This window comes from Phoca vitulina, unplaced genomic scaffold (assembly GCF_004348235.1).
Source record: "Phoca vitulina isolate PV1807 unplaced genomic scaffold, GSC_HSeal_1.0 scaffold8, whole genome shotgun sequence".
NCBI lineage: Eukaryota > Metazoa > Chordata > Mammalia > Carnivora > Phocidae > Phoca > Phoca vitulina.
This window is the reverse complement of record NW_022589711.1, coordinates 57374263-57390872: the sequence shown is the minus strand read 5'-3', so window position 1 is coordinate 57390872 and position 16610 is coordinate 57374263. Positions and strand designations below refer to the sequence as shown.

At 44.9% G+C, this 16610-nt stretch overlaps 1 protein-coding gene across 2 annotated transcripts in view; it reads right to left on the bottom strand.

Annotated features, from left to right (window-relative positions):
* Window positions 1-811: 811 nt before the first annotated feature.
* ETV5 (ETS variant transcription factor 5) overlaps window positions 812-16610 on the bottom strand; it is a 58929-nt gene continuing 43130 nt past the window's right edge. Inside the window, exons 9-13 of one of the 2 annotated variants that reach the window (XM_032406965.1) lie at window positions 16454-16513; window positions 11675-11743; window positions 11346-11515; window positions 6908-7009; window positions 812-3380 (exon numbers count right to left, since the gene is read on the bottom strand). In XM_032406965.1, coding sequence (XP_032262856.1) covers window positions 3159-3380; window positions 6908-7009; window positions 11346-11515; window positions 11675-11743; window positions 16454-16513 — 623 coding nt within the window. In that variant the 3' untranslated portion in view covers window positions 812-3158. The remainder of the gene's footprint in view (window positions 3381-6907; window positions 7010-11345; window positions 11516-11674; window positions 11744-16453; window positions 16514-16610) is intronic. The other variant, XM_032406966.1, reaches the window with a different exon arrangement.

Here is a 16610-nt window from a genome sequence, read left to right as displayed (position 1 = left end):
AAAGGAAGGTGCAGAAAAGCGTGAAAGAGGAACACGGCATGGTCCCGCCCCGCACACAGCCCCGCACACAGCCCGGCACCCTGTATTTCCTTCCACCACACCTGCCCCACGCAATCAACCGATACATGCCCACCAGGAGGAGATGCACTGGGAAAAAAAATTCCTTCTGCTGCACGTCTAGGAAAATCACAGGCCAAGACTTTCTGAAGTCTTTGTTGTCCTTCCCAAAGGAACAGCCTGATATTGGTAAAAATTTTACTTGTTACGATTAAAGCTTGTTTGGGGAAAATTAGTAACGAAGAATTTCTTAGGTGCTTACTGTTTTTGCAAGTATATATCCAAGGGGATGAGCTAGAATCACTCTGGAACTCACAATCCTAGCCTAATTAGTAATCTTACACACAGTCCAGGGTCCAAACAGGAGCTAGGCTTTAAAAAATGGTTACTAATTTTGAGCAGGTAGGTGGGCTCAAGGAGATGGGGTGGTCTCAGCTCACCATTGGCTGAGGAAGAGGACCTCTCTACCTCCTAGTGCTTCGGATTCAGTTTTTATCCAGAGTTTAAGAGGTAAGGCCAAAGAGCACTATGCACTTCTATTTCCAGGTAACAGTTCCTTTAATTAGTCTCTACTCCAGTCCACTGGTAAGGCTAAACAGGCTGAGAGGGACAGAGGGAGAATGGGGTGGGGGGGGGAGAAGAAGAGAGAGAGAGAGAGATAGAGAGGGAATTAGAGAGAGGAAGCCAGGTGGCTTCTGCTTGCTTTCAAATTAGACCACAGAGGGCAAGAAAGAGGCAGGTTTCAGGCACTTGGTAAACTGAAAGCAAACTTCTTTATTGTACACAGTACAGAATATAACGCAGCTTGGCAGGATGCATACGGCCCTGCGCAGGGGAAAGTACTTCAAATCAACTGGCAGGTTAAAGCCTTTCTGCACTGTAGACTTTCCACACTCTGGAAAAGAAGCAAAAAAAACCCAAAACAAATAAAAAACCAAAACCATCCGGGAGGTGCATGAGTCCAATGGGAATGCAACGGTGATGCGCCATCCTGTGTCCCGTGACAGTACAGGCCCCATAGTTATGGGGGGGCGGGGAGGGGAGCTCAGGCTACAGAGGGTTATTTTCATACTTGCTAAGACAGCATAAATTCATCAAAAAAAGAAAACCCAAACCAGGATAAGAAAGAAAACAAAACAAAACAAAAACAAAAAAACCAAAATCCTATACAGCATTTACAACAAATAAATCTCTAGCCAGCTGGGGGTAAAATATGCATCTATATATAGACTATGTGTAGGTTAGAGAGCTATAAATATGGTTGGGAAAGAGTCCTTTGATTAGAGTACAATGCTAATTAAGGCCCAAGCTAGAGGTTCAATACCTTGGCGGGCTAATTAGCTTCCAGTAGAGGAAAACCTCGTGTGTTCGTTGCTATAAAACGCACCCCTTCTCCCTATGAACCTCTTCGCAGACGTGCGGCTGCTGGTCAGAAGGGGGACTGGCGGAGACGGGCGCGCGCCCCAGTCAGAGGCAAACAACTCAAAGCGTGTTTCTTCCCCTCACCGAGTCGGCACTGTGCGGCGCGGCGGCAGACCAGCGGTCATTCTCAGCGTGCTAAGTGCCGCGGGGGGCGCGGGGTCCCACAGCGGAGCAGGCAGCAAGACTCTACCGCTTCCTAGGAACTTCTCCTCTACTCTGAGGCCGACTTGCACATTGCTTTAGCTGGGTGGTGGAAAACTTTTCCAATATCATACAGCAACCGGAGTAAACCTTTTTCTTTTTCTTTTTTTCTTTTTTTTTTAAGGTGGTGGGAAACTAAAATGCTAGCACTGTTTTTTTACCTGTCAGTGTCACACGTACATCTCAAACCCTATTGAATCATATGCAGGGTTTAAAGTCCAAGGATTAAAGAAAAAAAAAAAAGAAAAGAAAACAAACTGATGAAATGGAAGTTGTCATCGGTCATGCCCGGGGAGACATCCCCAGGGTTCCCACCGGGTGGCCAGGTGTCAAATGGACATGACGCGTATTATGTACATATGCTTTCCAGAGAGGGCGTGTTAGAGGACACGGGGAACTATACACATAGAATCTAAGCGGTGTGTCCAGGCTGCCCTGCACACCTCAAAAATGTACAACTCAGGTGCAAATGTTCCGTCAGGCTGTCTGGTGCAGAAAGCACAAAGCAGGCAATAGAGTGGGCTTGTGCGCGGCTAAGGGGGCGCCCCCAGCAAAGCCCCTTTCAAGCTGCAGCGTCTTCATCAGTCGGCACTGCCCTGCTAAGGACGCAGTGCACAGTTACCAAAAGGTTTGTTTTTTTTTTTTTGCTTTAAATACCAAAACTACAAAAATCAGTTTATAAACTGTTTTTCCAAAACAACCACCAAAACAAAATGATCCCCCAAATCAAAGCAAAACAAAATACTGTCAAAAGTGTAAATCACCCTTCTAAAATGAAAGCCATCGACACACAGCCGTGTGACTGGGAAGAGAAAGGGGGCTTGTTCTACTTGGTGACCACATGGCTAGAAGGTTCCCAAGAGTAGCAACGGTTTATTATTTGAGAACCATGGAGTGGGTAACAGCTGTTCTGACTTTCCCCCCTTCTTTCTAGACCGAGGGGGAAAACATTTCAGCTTGAGCTAGAAGAACTCTCCGAATTTTAAGATCTACTTTTAACCCTTCGCGGGTTGAGCCTCCCCAGCTTCTTAGCCGACCGTTCTACAGGTTTGTCATTTCTTTTTCAATAAATTGTGCAAATCAGAGCCCTTCTATGTAAAGGCAATTAGTAGTCCATGATCAATGCAGATTGTCACACACTCTTGTCCTGGTTTGTGGGCACTAACCTGAACAAGGTATTGCTTTGCATATATTGTCCATGGGAAGGAGGCTCCATTGCAATCTCTTCCCAGAAACCTTGTCAGGATCAGAGCTGAGGCACCAGCCTTTTGATGGCTTTTCCGCCCCTGCCCTGTTCCCACTCCCCAGCCAAGGTATCTGTCTTTAAGGGTGCCAATCCAGAGACAGCTTGGGTTCTCCCGATAATACTCAAAGGGCAAGCTTTAGGAACAGCCAAAAACACAAACAAAACCACTGCCCTCGTTTGCCTGAATGGGAACTGCTAGCTCTAGGGTTCGGCCGCTCAGCCACTCAGAAACTTAGTAAGCAAAGCCCTCGGCGTAGGGGAGGCTGCTGCAGCGATCCATGTCCAGGAGGTAAGCCGGGTTGTCTTCAAAGTGGGTCAGCGGCAGGGTATCCTCCTCGCTGAGGTGACACTCGGACTCTGCTTTCAGGAACGGACGCTGGTTGTCGGGGAAGGCCATGGAGAAAAGGGCATCCGGGTCACAGACAAATTTATAGACGTATCGCTCCCCAGCCACCTGAGAGAGAGAAAACACACCTTCTCAGGCCCAGCTGGAACAGGGCACGGGGCGAAGGGGAAACCCAGGGAAGGATGACGAGGTATTTTTACGTCATCAGGTTCTCAAGGAGCCAGGGACCAAAGGAGGCTCATTAGTAACTGATTGTCCAAATCATTCAGATTTATTTTGATAAATCTCGGGGACCTGTTATCTGCCAAGTGTTTTGTTGACACCATTGCTTAGCAGTTGAAGACATCTGAATTTCAAATTCACAGTAGATAGGCTCGCCATTTATTTATTTATTTATTTATTTATTTATTTATTTAGGTCCTTTTAGAGGAAAATTCTCACTGTGTCGTACTCACAGCTTAGAAAGAAAGGTTATGTCGAGGCTGGTGCTTGGTGTTACAAGGAGGATTGAAAAGTGAAAGGCAGAAGTCAGACCCTGTTTTCAGTTACCACCGAAGTTCACAGTCTTCACAGTACTGCTTTGTTATTTGGAAGGGCTAGGAATTTGATCAGTAGAGCCTATGTAGAAATTTAAATGTGTTCCAAAGCCAAATAAAATTGCTTTTTGGCTTAGCTGCAGTTTTAAATTATGCATTCCATGGTTCTGCTACACCGAAGAGCTGCTAACTACCTTTTTATGAATTTTATGCATTATAATATTATTAGAACCAAAGGTTTTGATTCGAAGGCCTCATGATGTAGTTGATGAGCCATCCAGGTCAATGGGATCACTTATTCTCTGCTGGTCATTTAGCATCAGTGCAAGAGGACCCAACCACTGAAAATCAAACCTGATAACGCGCTTTGCTTGGGTAATGCAAAGGGGCAAGGGAAGGCAGCTGAAATTACTGATAAAATATTTTTAGGCTCAAAAATTCGAAAGGTTGAAGTTAACCCTGCCCTTTGGTCATTCTGTTGTGATTCTAAAATCTCTTTTAATTGCAGAAATATGGCTTTGCTTCCAAATCTTGGGTTTAAAAAAATCCGTTGCTACAGTGGCAGCTTGTAGAGGTAACAGCAGAATTCTCCTAATAGGTCCGAAAGCTTATTTTATGGTGACATGTCTGTCTAGTCACCAGAACATGGCTGTCTGCGCCAACGTTCTTTGGAATTCAAACACTAGGAATCAGGGGCTGTGGGAGTGAAACGGGACAAGCAACATCTTCGCCAAAGCAAGTCTTAAGGGTAGCAGATGTACACGATCCATCAACCCTATTTAGTTTTTTAAGCTACACACCTACCCTAAATCTCTTGATGCCCCACCCCAAAAGCCAGTACATATACACAGCAGAGGGAGGCAAAAGGGCATAGTGGAAATAATATGAGATCAGGGGCCAGGAGTGGATGGCTTCCCCTCCTCGTTCAGTCACTAATGAGTCTTAACCTCTGTGCACTTCAATCTTCCCTTTCAAAAGCTGAGGGTTTGGGACCACAGCTTTTCTACCTCTCTCCCCACACGGGCATGCTATCATTCACCTTTAATCAGTTCTCTTTCACTCACGGGTCATGTCATAAATATAACAACAACCCTTTACATTGGGTAGCACAGTATTATCTCTGGAACATTTTCACATATATTACCCTGTGAAATTACAGCAGGGTTTTTTTTTTTTTTTAATCTCCACTTTTATTAGGAAGAGAGGCTTTGGGAGGTTAATATAAAGCACCCAACTAATAAATGAGAGCATTAGGATCTGAACCCATCCAAGCCTCATTCTTGTGCCTTCCTATACTCTTTGCCTGTCTTGTTCTCAGAAATGAAGTTCTCTTCTACTTCCCGAAACAACTGACGACCTAGTCACAGGGACAACTCACTGTCGGTAGTTCAAGTGATTATGTCTTGTCACATTCCCTCAGGTTGGATCTGGAGTTGGGAACAGCAAAGGAATAATAGCACTTCTTCCTGAATTTTAGGATTCCACCTAATAGTATTAACATTAAAAGGGGAGTGAGTGTGTGTGTGTGTGTGTGTGTGTGTGTATGTGTGTGAGAAGTTTGGGGGAAATGGAAAGTGATTGCTAATGGGTTTGGGGTTTCTTTCTGGGGTGATAAGATCTAAAATTGATTGTGGTGATGGTTGCACAACTCTGTGAATATATTTAAAAAACCACTGAATCGTACACCTTACAAAAAGGGGAAATCGAGCAACCACCCTTCCTAGATTATCTATCAACTCTGTGCCAAGCACTGAAGTCAAACCCTCCGCTCTGCCCCACAGGAGCTTACATTACAGTACAGAGAGAAGGGCTGTGATAGAGAGGTGTGCAGGTGCCACTGGAAGGAGGAAAGGACACCCAGTCCCAGGACTTCAGATTCTTGGGAGTGATGCAGTGATGATCGGCAGGCCAGGTAATGAAGGCATTCGGAATGTTCTGGTTCTTAAATAGGATGATAGCTTAATAGGTGGGTTTTTTTTTTTCATTTTCAAATATGCTTGATGACTTCCATGCACATGGTGTATATTCTTTGGTAAACAAATCCTACATTAATTAAGAGAAGATGACCGTGCCAGCGAGAGCAGTCAAGTGTGGGTGAGGAAACAGGAATTGGGTGATGGTGCCCAGACTGGGAATAGCCTTACGGTCTGTATGAAGCACTAGGAAGTCCGTAAGACTTTATCTTTATCTTCACCTTTCTTCTTTATCCAGAGGACCGTGGCAAGCTGTTTAATAATTTTTCAGATGGTGAGAGGAATATGGGGTCACATTACCACCTGCCTATGAGAAAGATCAGCCTGGCTTCGGCATAGACAAGTTCTCAGCGGCAATGGCCATATGCTTCTGCCAAGTGCATCTTATTGGCCACCCACCACACAGACTGCCTAAATGTGTAAATGTTAGAATCTGGGTAACAGTACGGCATAAAATATGGTGGCTTAAGAAAGATGAACCAGTGATTAACCATTCCCAACTTCTGCCTATCTACGGGGTTTTCAGATTTTGTGCCAGGTTCCTCAAAATACGCCTTATCCTTTATTTTGCAAAGAGCGAGCTGGTACTAGGTGATTCTGCTGCCATTTTACAAACCTTGGGTTTTTTTTAACTTGCGTTCCAGTTTTTTCTGTAAGTTCTGAAAGAGAAATAGGATTTCCTGACTCCTCTAATGCTATTGAGAGTCTTTAACCAAGATATTTAGAGGTCTGGGTGTTTTGACAGCTAAAGACTTCAACTCAGCTCTTATGGCAGCGGAGGCCTTCAGGTTGATTCCTTCATGTACTCCTTTATGGATGTAATTGTTGGCCTGTGTTTCTGGACATTTCTGTAATTAGAGGCAGTTTAAGTAAAACCAGGGAGCCTAATTTTCCTATAGTGTGTTCCACGTGCAACCTCTGGTGTTCGTTTTCCCAAGAGCATTAAAGTATCCTTTATATCTCATTTGACTCTTAAGTTTGTTCTCCCAAGATTTTTTCCTACCACAGAATCACTTACAAGGCTAACATTTTCTCCTAGCCATTATAAACAGTCACATTACAGAAGCCCTTGACATTTTCTTTGAAAGTGGTCAGAGTGGTCTAGGTGCTTCTTATAATGGCTCACCTTCTGCATGATGCCCTTTTCGTAGTAATAGCGTAGAGAACGGCTGAGCTTGTCATAGTTCATGGCTGGCCGGTTCTTTTGGATGCCCCAACGCCGAGCAACCTAAAGAGACAGGAAAGTAGAGAGCAATGCAAACTCATTCCCTGGGCCTAGTGGTATTCTCCCAATCCCAGGAGCGCCAGCTCTGTGATTTGACTGCTTTGGTCAATGGTCCACTTCCCTGACCTGGAAGCAAAAATACTTAATTCCCTCAAGACCCAACATTCAACAAAGGTGATGATTCAGTCACAACCGCTAAGAGAGGTGAGATCCAGAGGTGGAAGAATCCTAGCACTTTAAGATTGCAGAGGGCTTGGCTAATGTCCCAGAGGAAGCAGGCTCTCTACTGTTTCTCCACATATGAATTATTGACCAATACCCATAGACCATTAACATGTTGCCATTAAGTGCTATGGTTTCTGTAGCAGTCAATAAGGAATAATTAGAATGGTCATTCCTGAAACATTAGGAACACACTAGTGAGTTGCTAATGGGCCAGCAGAGCAAAAGTTCAATTCTAATAAGATTGGCGAGGGGCTGGGAGCTGTTTACTTACTGCAGCTCATGGAGTAAGGGGGAACCAGATCATTCCAGCCCACTGCCATCCAATCCCCTGCTCCCAGCAGACTTGCAGAATGGACATTAAAACATGCAGCACCATTATCCACTTAATGAAAAATTAACAGGGCTTCCCAAACAGTTCTGAAGTGCATTATATCCAACCCAGTCCACCTGAGGTGCAGTGATGGGGAGATGTAATTGGAGCTTTGGGCAAAGAAGCCTTATAGCAAGAAAACTTCCTAGTGGACTTTACCCAATTGTCAGGACAGCCAAGCAATTTCTGTTCTCAAGTATCTCAACATCCAAATCCTACTTGTAAGGACGACCGTCCGTGTAGGAGAAGAGTAACTCTAGAAATGGGAGTCTCCTCAGAGGTCTTTAAATGTATGGAAACCAGGGGTCATGTTTTGAATATTTGAGGTCACTTTTGGAAACTTAAAAAAAACACACACAAAATAACTATATTCCTTTCAGCTTTAAAAAAACAGATGTTACACATGGAATGGGTAGTAGGGAGACTGCAAATGGGAAAAGCGGATCATGAAAAAGCATTTCACTTAAAATACTTCCTTAAAGCATCTGGGCAGAATGAAAGCAACATCTTCTGAAATCAGGATTCTAAAATGACCTTTAAAAATACCAGAAATGATCTGATAAGCAAGGAAGAATGCGTCTGTCCTAATTACATTAGAATAATTCAATAGGCATGATTCCTCTCTGCCTTGCAACAGACCGTGTGAAAGCGAAGTTTCCATTCGTTTGCCCTGGGCCCCGTATGGCACGCATGATGTCCCTGGCTCTCCTTTCTCCATACTGCACCCATTCCAGTGTCTCTTCAAAATAGCCAAAAAGGCACAATTCACCAAAAATCCATCCCTCGGTTAGAGAAGATAAACATTTTAAACCAACAGAAACAGCGGTGCAAGGGAGACCTGCTCAACCAATACATGTCCTTCCACCCTGTTCCAAAGAAATGACACTACGAAGCTGTCCTTGAACTGCTGTGAGCCCGCAAGTGATGCAGGGCACCCGAAAGGAAGCCTGGCCTCATCGCCTTACTGGATTCAGTGGTGGAAATCAATTCTGGAATATTCTTCGACTTCAGCCTTGACCTCTCTTTGCCGTCACTTGCATAGGCAATGGCTTACTGGAGCGAGGTTCTGTACATGCACCGACTTCCAAGCAGTTCTGGTAGCCATAGTTACTGACTCATCCTCTTGGGCCGGGGCCCTGTGATTCAGTAGCCTTCCCCAGAGCTGCTCCTCCTGCAGTAATGCATGATGCGGCACAACCGTAAGCTGCTGGAAATGAGGGCTGCCCTACTTCTGGGGGGAGGGGAGCAGGCAAGAGCTTGTTAGCAGCTCTTTCTTTCATTTTCCCATTCATTACTTCGATCACACGCATCTTGAGGACAGAGGCCGAGAAAGAGTTAAAAAAAAAAAACACCTCACATTTTTTTTCCCTCCCTTTTCAAGAGAGAGCAAGCCACAGCACGGGGAGCAGCTCTTTCTCGCAGCCCATCCTTTTAAACCTCCCCATGGCATCAGTTATCTGCCACATGTTCAACAAACAACCCTACCCCCCAAAATATTCATTAATGCAGATTCACAGTTAAAATGGCTCCAGATTAAAGCCGAGTCAGTCATAATTGAGAGGGTGCTAAGCTGGATGACTATCAAAAGACATTTGATTAGGGGGCCTGCCAAAACGCAGTTCTAAAACCACAATTTCCATGCACAGTGTAATGGATATTATGGATAATTACCCAGAGTGCACTACTCAGCCACACAGCTGCCTACAATTACGTCCCAAACAGCTTCCTCCTCCGCTTCACCCTTCAAGCTCCCCCCATGACAACGTCTTCCAGCTTTCTCGAGGAGTTGGTATCATCCTGACTTTAACAAAGAGTGGGGACGGCAAAGTTATACAACCAGTAGGGAAAGAGCTCAACCAACGCTGCACGCTGCATGTCCTGCGGCCAAAGTGCGCACACGGAACAGAAGCGGTTCTGGAACGTCAGAGAACCGAACACTCAGAGCTCGTGGAGCGCTGGGGGATTTCAAGGTGGGGTGGAAAGAAGTACTTCCTGCAGGAACGAAGCGGTCCCGTCAGCCGAGGGAGGTGCAAGGCCACCACAGGCGTCTCGTGTGACTTGGCTACTTGGCATTTATGAGCATTTTGGATTAATATTAGTTTCTCTATGAAGTACGAAAGCAGGCGCCCTTTACCATCTGTTCATCATTGTCTTTCCTGCTGGTAGGAGAGCAGAAGATTCAATAACAGCTTTACAGAGGGTCATAACCAGGTTTACCTGCAACAGCGCAGGCTCTGCTTAGGCCCGAGGCAGTGGCAATAAAGTAATAAAAGCTCCTGTTTGTGAAATGAGATAAATCAATAAGGACTGCCCCCATGACAGATGTGCTTGCAGCAAGCCTCAGTGGGTCCAGGCAACACGCTTTCTTCAAGCCGCCTACCAGCCAGGCCAAGAAGGTGGGGGGGATGGCTCTCGAGCATGGCGCCATTTCCACCTGACTTGCCCCAGGAGAAAACTTCGAGAAACACAGGCGTACCAAACTCTGGCTTTGAAGGGAGACTCAGTCTTAACGGAAATGGCTGATGATAGGAGAAGTTGACACACTTTCATTTTTATGAAGGATACAAGACAGGGAACACCACAGATCCTTCTTTTATAACTGCCTTTAGTGAAGCCTTCCTTACCCTCCTACCAGCCAGGATTCTTTAGACTTTCCAATCCACATAGTCTCCTTTTCTCATTTTAACTTTCAGACCATTTTCTTCTTCCAAATCAAGTGCCAAGTGGCTACTTCCTGCTGTTAACCCCCCGGGCCAACTGATACCCTTGGTGGGCTGAAGTGAGCCCCGGAGTTAACTGAACATCTAAAACTGCCCTTCTTGCTCAAATGCCTTCCAAGGGGACTGTTCCCATTTCATTTACACCCAACCCAAAGATACCTTTTGCTCTGCTGGTTTAGCATATAATACCTAGGTATACGCTACCAAAAGAAGCCTACATCAGATTTTCAGGGCATTTTTTTTTTCCCATTTATAATCTCTCTAGAGTCTAAATCAAACAGAAATTTAAAATCAACCCCTTTGGAATATGCCTAACTGAGAACATGATTTAATTTACTTTGCTATGTGATATTCAGGAAAGGGGTTCTGTAGATTCTCCCCATTGAAGAAATGGTACTGGTGCTGTCTGTAGGCCTTTCTGTCTATAGTTCTGGTGGTGTTTCTTTTTCTATTAAAATAATGAAGGTTTGGGCTACCTCTCAACTATTGTGATGCCACATAATACACAAGAAAAATCTAGGCTCATAAGATTGACCCATTTCTGATCATTTTCTCTCTCTAGGGCAGAGCCATTTGAAATATATGGTGGGGTGGTTGCGTCTGATATTACCAAAATGTCATACAATATGTTCATGTAGCCTCAAATATAGCCTGTGACATACGAGGACCCACACCAAAACAAGTTGGTATCACTGAAACAACACTTGAAAAAGACTTTCCAAGATGGAAAACAGATGCTATGTGGATGCATGTCTTCATGGCCTCACTCTTCTGATTTTGCAGACGTGTTACTAATACTTTTTGTGTTTTCTACAGTGGAGAACTCTGCCTGTTCCCAAATTGTAAATTGTCCTATTACTAGGAAGAGAACTGCCAAGCCCATTGGCCAGGCCAGAATTTGAATGAGAAGGAAGAGCAAACTTAACACAGTAAAAAGCCTCAGTGGAGAACTAAACAAGAGCAGACATCATCATCATCATCATCACCCAATCAAATATCCTCCAAGCCCAGCACCAGTGCTTACCTCCTCAGGCTCTATCAGCTTAAACTCCATGCCACGGCCCGTCCAGGCAATGAAGTGGGCATTGGCTGGGTCATCAAGCAGGGTAACCAGGAACTGCCACAGCTGAAGAGAACCTCGCCTCTGGTAAGGAGGCCCCTCCCGATACATGGTGGGTTCTTGTTTGACTTTGCCTATTTGGGACGAGGATATACATGCAATACTTTAGTCTTAGGTTTCTTGGACAATCTGGGCATGACGGAGTTGTTAATGCCAACCTGGCGTTCGCAAGACTGAGGTGTTCCGATACCTGTGCCATTCCGGCTCAGCAACAAACTGGAGGGGCTACTCACCTTCCAGTCTCTCAGGAACAACACAAGTGTCGTCAAAGTACAACCGGGGATCTTTTTCATATGAAAAACCTGAAGGAAAATTCAAAAAGAAAGACCATGTTGCTTAACAAATTCTATCTGTATTCTACTAAAACTCCGGCTTTAAGGACTAAAATGGAATTCTACTATTTCAGGTCCTAAGCCCTACTAATTGCCATATGTATGCCAGACTGAATTTGGGGGGCTTCAAAAGGACTTAGGTGTTCGTGTTCTGATGTCTCAGTCAGAGAAGCGTCGATTCCTGCTATTCAAGCTAAGAGTGCAGGGAAGTGCTGAGTCACCAGTAAGTTCCTTCACATCTTGTTAGGAGGTCTGTATAGGTCAGTGTTGCTGTGACTAAGCTTTTATATCTGAGAAGACACCTCATCTATTTCAGTTGGCCTAGCCGGGAGGATTTGGTTGATCTGTACTTAGTCTTGCCATTTTCCTTTTAGCAAATATTAATTTCAACCTTTCTCAGGACTTGTCGAGGCTGCCCGTGTACCTCATTCAATTATGAAAGAGCGTGGAGGGCAGACGATGCTGCCAAAATGAGGAAAGACTTGGGCCTGTGGAGGGTTGTGAGCAGCGGTAAGTTTAAAAGCAAGCTGCAAGTATTATCACCAGACATAATGGAAGAAATCTGAAGAGACTTTCTAGCAATAAAAATGTATTCATTATAGAGACAACAAAACAGAGGTCAAAAAAGGGGAACTGATGGGCTCAACACATGTAAGTGGAAATGAAAGGAAAAGAGGGCAAAAAGTGAAAGGGGTCAAGGAGAAGGAAGGATGAAGGGGGCGCCTGGGTGGCTCAGTCGTTAAGCGTCTGCCTTCGGCTCAGGTCATGATCCCAGTGTCCTGGGATCGAGTCCCGCATCGGGCTCCCTGCTCCGCGGGAAGCCTGCTTCTCCCTCTCCCACTCCCCCTGCTTGTGTTCCCTCTCTCGCTGTCTCTCTCTGACAAATAAATAAATAAAATCTTAAAAAAAAAAAAAGGAGAAGGAAGGACGGCCGGCACTCTCAATCCACACACCCTTAATGTGCACTCCGCGCTGACCACCCAGTCATGTCACCAGGGACCCTGACAAGATCAGCGGTTCAAATCAAAGTCAGTTAATAGGCTTGATGGGGACCCTATCCCTCCCTGTGGTCGAGCCTGCTCCTCTTCCAGCACACTCCTCGGCAGAGAGCCCCGGCAGCTCCCATGTGCTCAGCCCAGTGCCCTGCTCCATCCACCTGGCTGGGTACTACAGGGGTGTGTGCGTGTGTCTGGGGTGCGGCGGGGACAGGCCGCGAGGCTGCGCTGCAGTGAAGGACTAGCCTGAGATTCTGAGAGGGATTTGCTAGCACTTGAAAAGTCCACGGGTAAAGACGCCAAGAAATAAACGGCTGTTCTTTCTTCACAATTGGCCAAGATCAAGTTCTTCTTGGCAGGACCAGTGCCATGTTTAAAAGGCCTGGGACTGGGAAAGCACTGCCCAACTTGGAAGAAACTGAGATTATCTTGAGGTTTGTATTATGCATTTTTGTTTTCTCAGCCCCAAGCACTATTTCTCTGTTTGCTTCACGATATCAAAGGAAGTATATTTTATTGACATTTATTTATTATTTAATCCAATAAATATTTATGCCAGGCACTAGAAGAGGGTGGATAACAAGAAGAATAGAGACTCGGTTCTTGCTCTCATGGAGCTTGTACCCCGACGGGAGGAGATATAATAATAAAGCAGGGAAAGAAAACTGAGCCTCAGGGTACTGTGGAGCATTATAGAGTGTGGGCCATGGAGCCAGAATGATGGACCTGGATGGGCTGTGTGACCTCTGTGCTCCAGCTTCCTCATTTGCAGACAGCGGAAGATGCTCATTGTATGAGAATTAGTTGTGTGAGAATATTATGAGTTATTAACATATATTCTGTTACACTGATCTGTTTATCTTTATACCTCCGTGTCAAGAGTAGTTTCTGGCACATAAGTATAAAATAAATGAATGTTAAAAAAATTAAGATAGTAATTGTACACTGTGATAAGTACTATTAAGAAATGAATTGTAGGGGTGCCTGGGTGGCTCAGTCGGTTAAGCGTCCAACTCTTGATTTTGGCTCAGGTCAGGGTTGTGAGACTGGGCCTGAAGATTCTCTCTCTCCCTCTCCCCCTCCCCCAAAAAAGAAATTAATCGGATAATGTGAGAGCTTTATCTTATATAGTCTCCGTTATGGATTCTAAATTCCTTGAGGATAAGGACCATGTCCTGAATATCTTAGTATCCTCATATCACCTCGTACATAATAAGTGCTCAACAAATATTTGAATAAATATGAAAGATTCTCCATTAAAAAAAGATTTAAGAATACAATGCTAGCTTTTAAGTCAGGGTTTCAGTGACTCCTATGATAAATTTATTTTCCAGTCTGGTACTAGGAAACTGACTCTTATGACAAATTGTTGTACTTTATATTATCAACAAGAATTACATAATCCCTTTTTTCTTTCTTTCTTTCTTTCTTTCTCTTTCTTCCTTCCTTCCTTCCTTCCTTCCTTCCTTCCTTCCTTCCTTCCTTCCTTCCTTTCTTTCTTTCTTCCTTTTCTTCCCTCCTTCCTCTTTTTTTTTTTTTTGCCTTGGCTGCCAGGAAGCTATAAATTTCCTGACTTTCCATTTGGATTTTGACACTCCAGTGATGTTTTAATTGCCTCATTATGAAGTCATTATAAGTAAACTCCTTCAAAGTTTACACATCTGTCAAACTTGCCATGTTATTTTTAGTGCTCTTCTTCCTGTTCTTCCTCTAGGTAAGGATAATACATTCACAGTATACAGGAAAAAAAATGTAAATCTCAATGAAATTCTAGGTTTGGTTTTCAAACCAATCAGATGAGGGCCTGCCCATGAGTGTCGTTTCAGTGTATCTGCGGTTTCTAGTCACTGCCCCACGAGGTCCTCTAAAACATCTGCAAGATGCTGTTGGCTTAAGTGAAATTAAGTCAGTTGAAGTTGCCCCAGCAGTTACAGCAGTTGTGGCCACAACCATCCCACCACTCAAAGGTGGCAGGAAGGAAGGACCTGTTTGAGGAGCCCAGTGGAGAGGAAAGATTTACCCGCCGCGCAGAGATTCCAGGTGAACGAGCACTAAGGCAGGATGGCTATCTTAGTAATCGCAGATGCCAATCAGAAACACTTGTCTCACTAACTGGCATCCGTGGTGAAGCCTACAGAAGAAGGAAGGAGAAGCCACATCATGGTAATTTAGAGTAATTAAGAATGCAGGTCTCTCTGAAACTAGCTTCTCCGATGCATGGGGGGTGGTCAGGGAGAGGAATGGGAAAGAGTAGGGGGGGAACACACAAACTCGCCAGATATTCTGTGTGTTGTAAGCAGTCCAATGCTTTACTAAAAATATTTCCTGTAAGAGCATGCTCCTTTCTAAATGTTGTAATTATGCACAATGTTTTCCTCCCTCTCTTCCCCCACTCCCTCCCAGTTTGCCTGCTGCAGACATCAGTTGCTGCCGCAGAAACATTCGGGAACCTGGAAGAGAGCCCCACACAGCTGTGCCGATCGATCACAGTCAGAGGTCCGGTAGACAGCTCTTCCTTCCCAGGGCTGGACACACATTCAGAATATTCTCAGGCACCCAGTGCAACCCCATTGGGTGTCCCCTCTTACCAGGTCAGCGGGAAGCAGCTACCCATAGAAATCACGCTTGTGAACCAATCACTTAAAAAACGAGCAGATGCTTCCTAGTACTGTTTTATGAGCTTTTCAATCCTCCTTGGATACACACTGGAATCACCTGGGGACCTTGAAAAAGGACTAATGCCTAAGCCCCACCCCAGAATTTCTGATTTACTTGTTCTGGGTGAAGCCCGGACACCAAAAGTTTTAAAAGCTCCCAGCTGATTCTAACGTGCAACCAAAGCTGCGACTCTCCATGCTAGAGCAGTTCTCAAAACTGAGCGTGCATCAGGACCCCCTGGAAGGCGTGTCACAACCCAGAGTGCTGGGCCCCTGGAGCCTCTGAGTCAGCAGTGTGGGGTGGGTCCCGAGAACCTGCATTTCCAACAGATCCCAGGTGAAGCTGATGCCATGGGTTTGGGGAATCACACTGCCCTGGGTATTTAAGGACAGATGTATAGGACAAAAAGCAACTCAGTCGTTAGGCGTCTGCCTTCGGCTCGGGTCATGATCCCAGGGTCCTGGGATCGAGCCCCGCATCGAGCTCCCTGCTCAGCAGGAAGCCTGCTACTCCCTCTCCCACTCCCCCTGCTTGTGTTCCCTCTCTTGCTGTGTTTCTCTCTGTCAAATAAATAAATAAATAAATAAATCTTTAGGACAAAAAACAAGATGTACTTCTGGGAAAAATGTTGTAAGAAAAAAATCCCTTCCCCGTTTCAGTGTTCAGAGAAGAAGTCCTAAACGTACCATCTCAAGTATTCACACAGTTCCCAAGTTCTAGTTCAGGCTGATAATGTTATAAACAGCTACATACACCTCCCTGGATGGAAATGGGGGAACCAGATTGGTTTATTTTTTCTTCATATTATCCTGTGACCTCTGAAAAGTGAGAGCCATTACTATTGAAAATGATGGTGGCCCTCACTGCATTCAGGAGTGTGCCTCAAAATAACTGAAGGTTACCATCAATTAGCTCTCATTTTCATGACTTAAGAAAGGTTTAACCTATCTATGATCCCAAATCTTAGCCTGGAAGCTGAGAAATTTTAAGTTTGTTTGAATATTATCTTTTTTTAAAAGTTACTTACCTTCATGGCTGCTGGAGAAATACCCCCCTCTGATATAGGATGACTGGCAGTTAGGCACTTCTGAAAGAGAAACAGACACATACTCTGTCAGTAGCTTCTGTACGTGAGTCAGCACATCTCTTGAACTGCAGCCCCGTAGTGAAGCCCCTAGACCTTC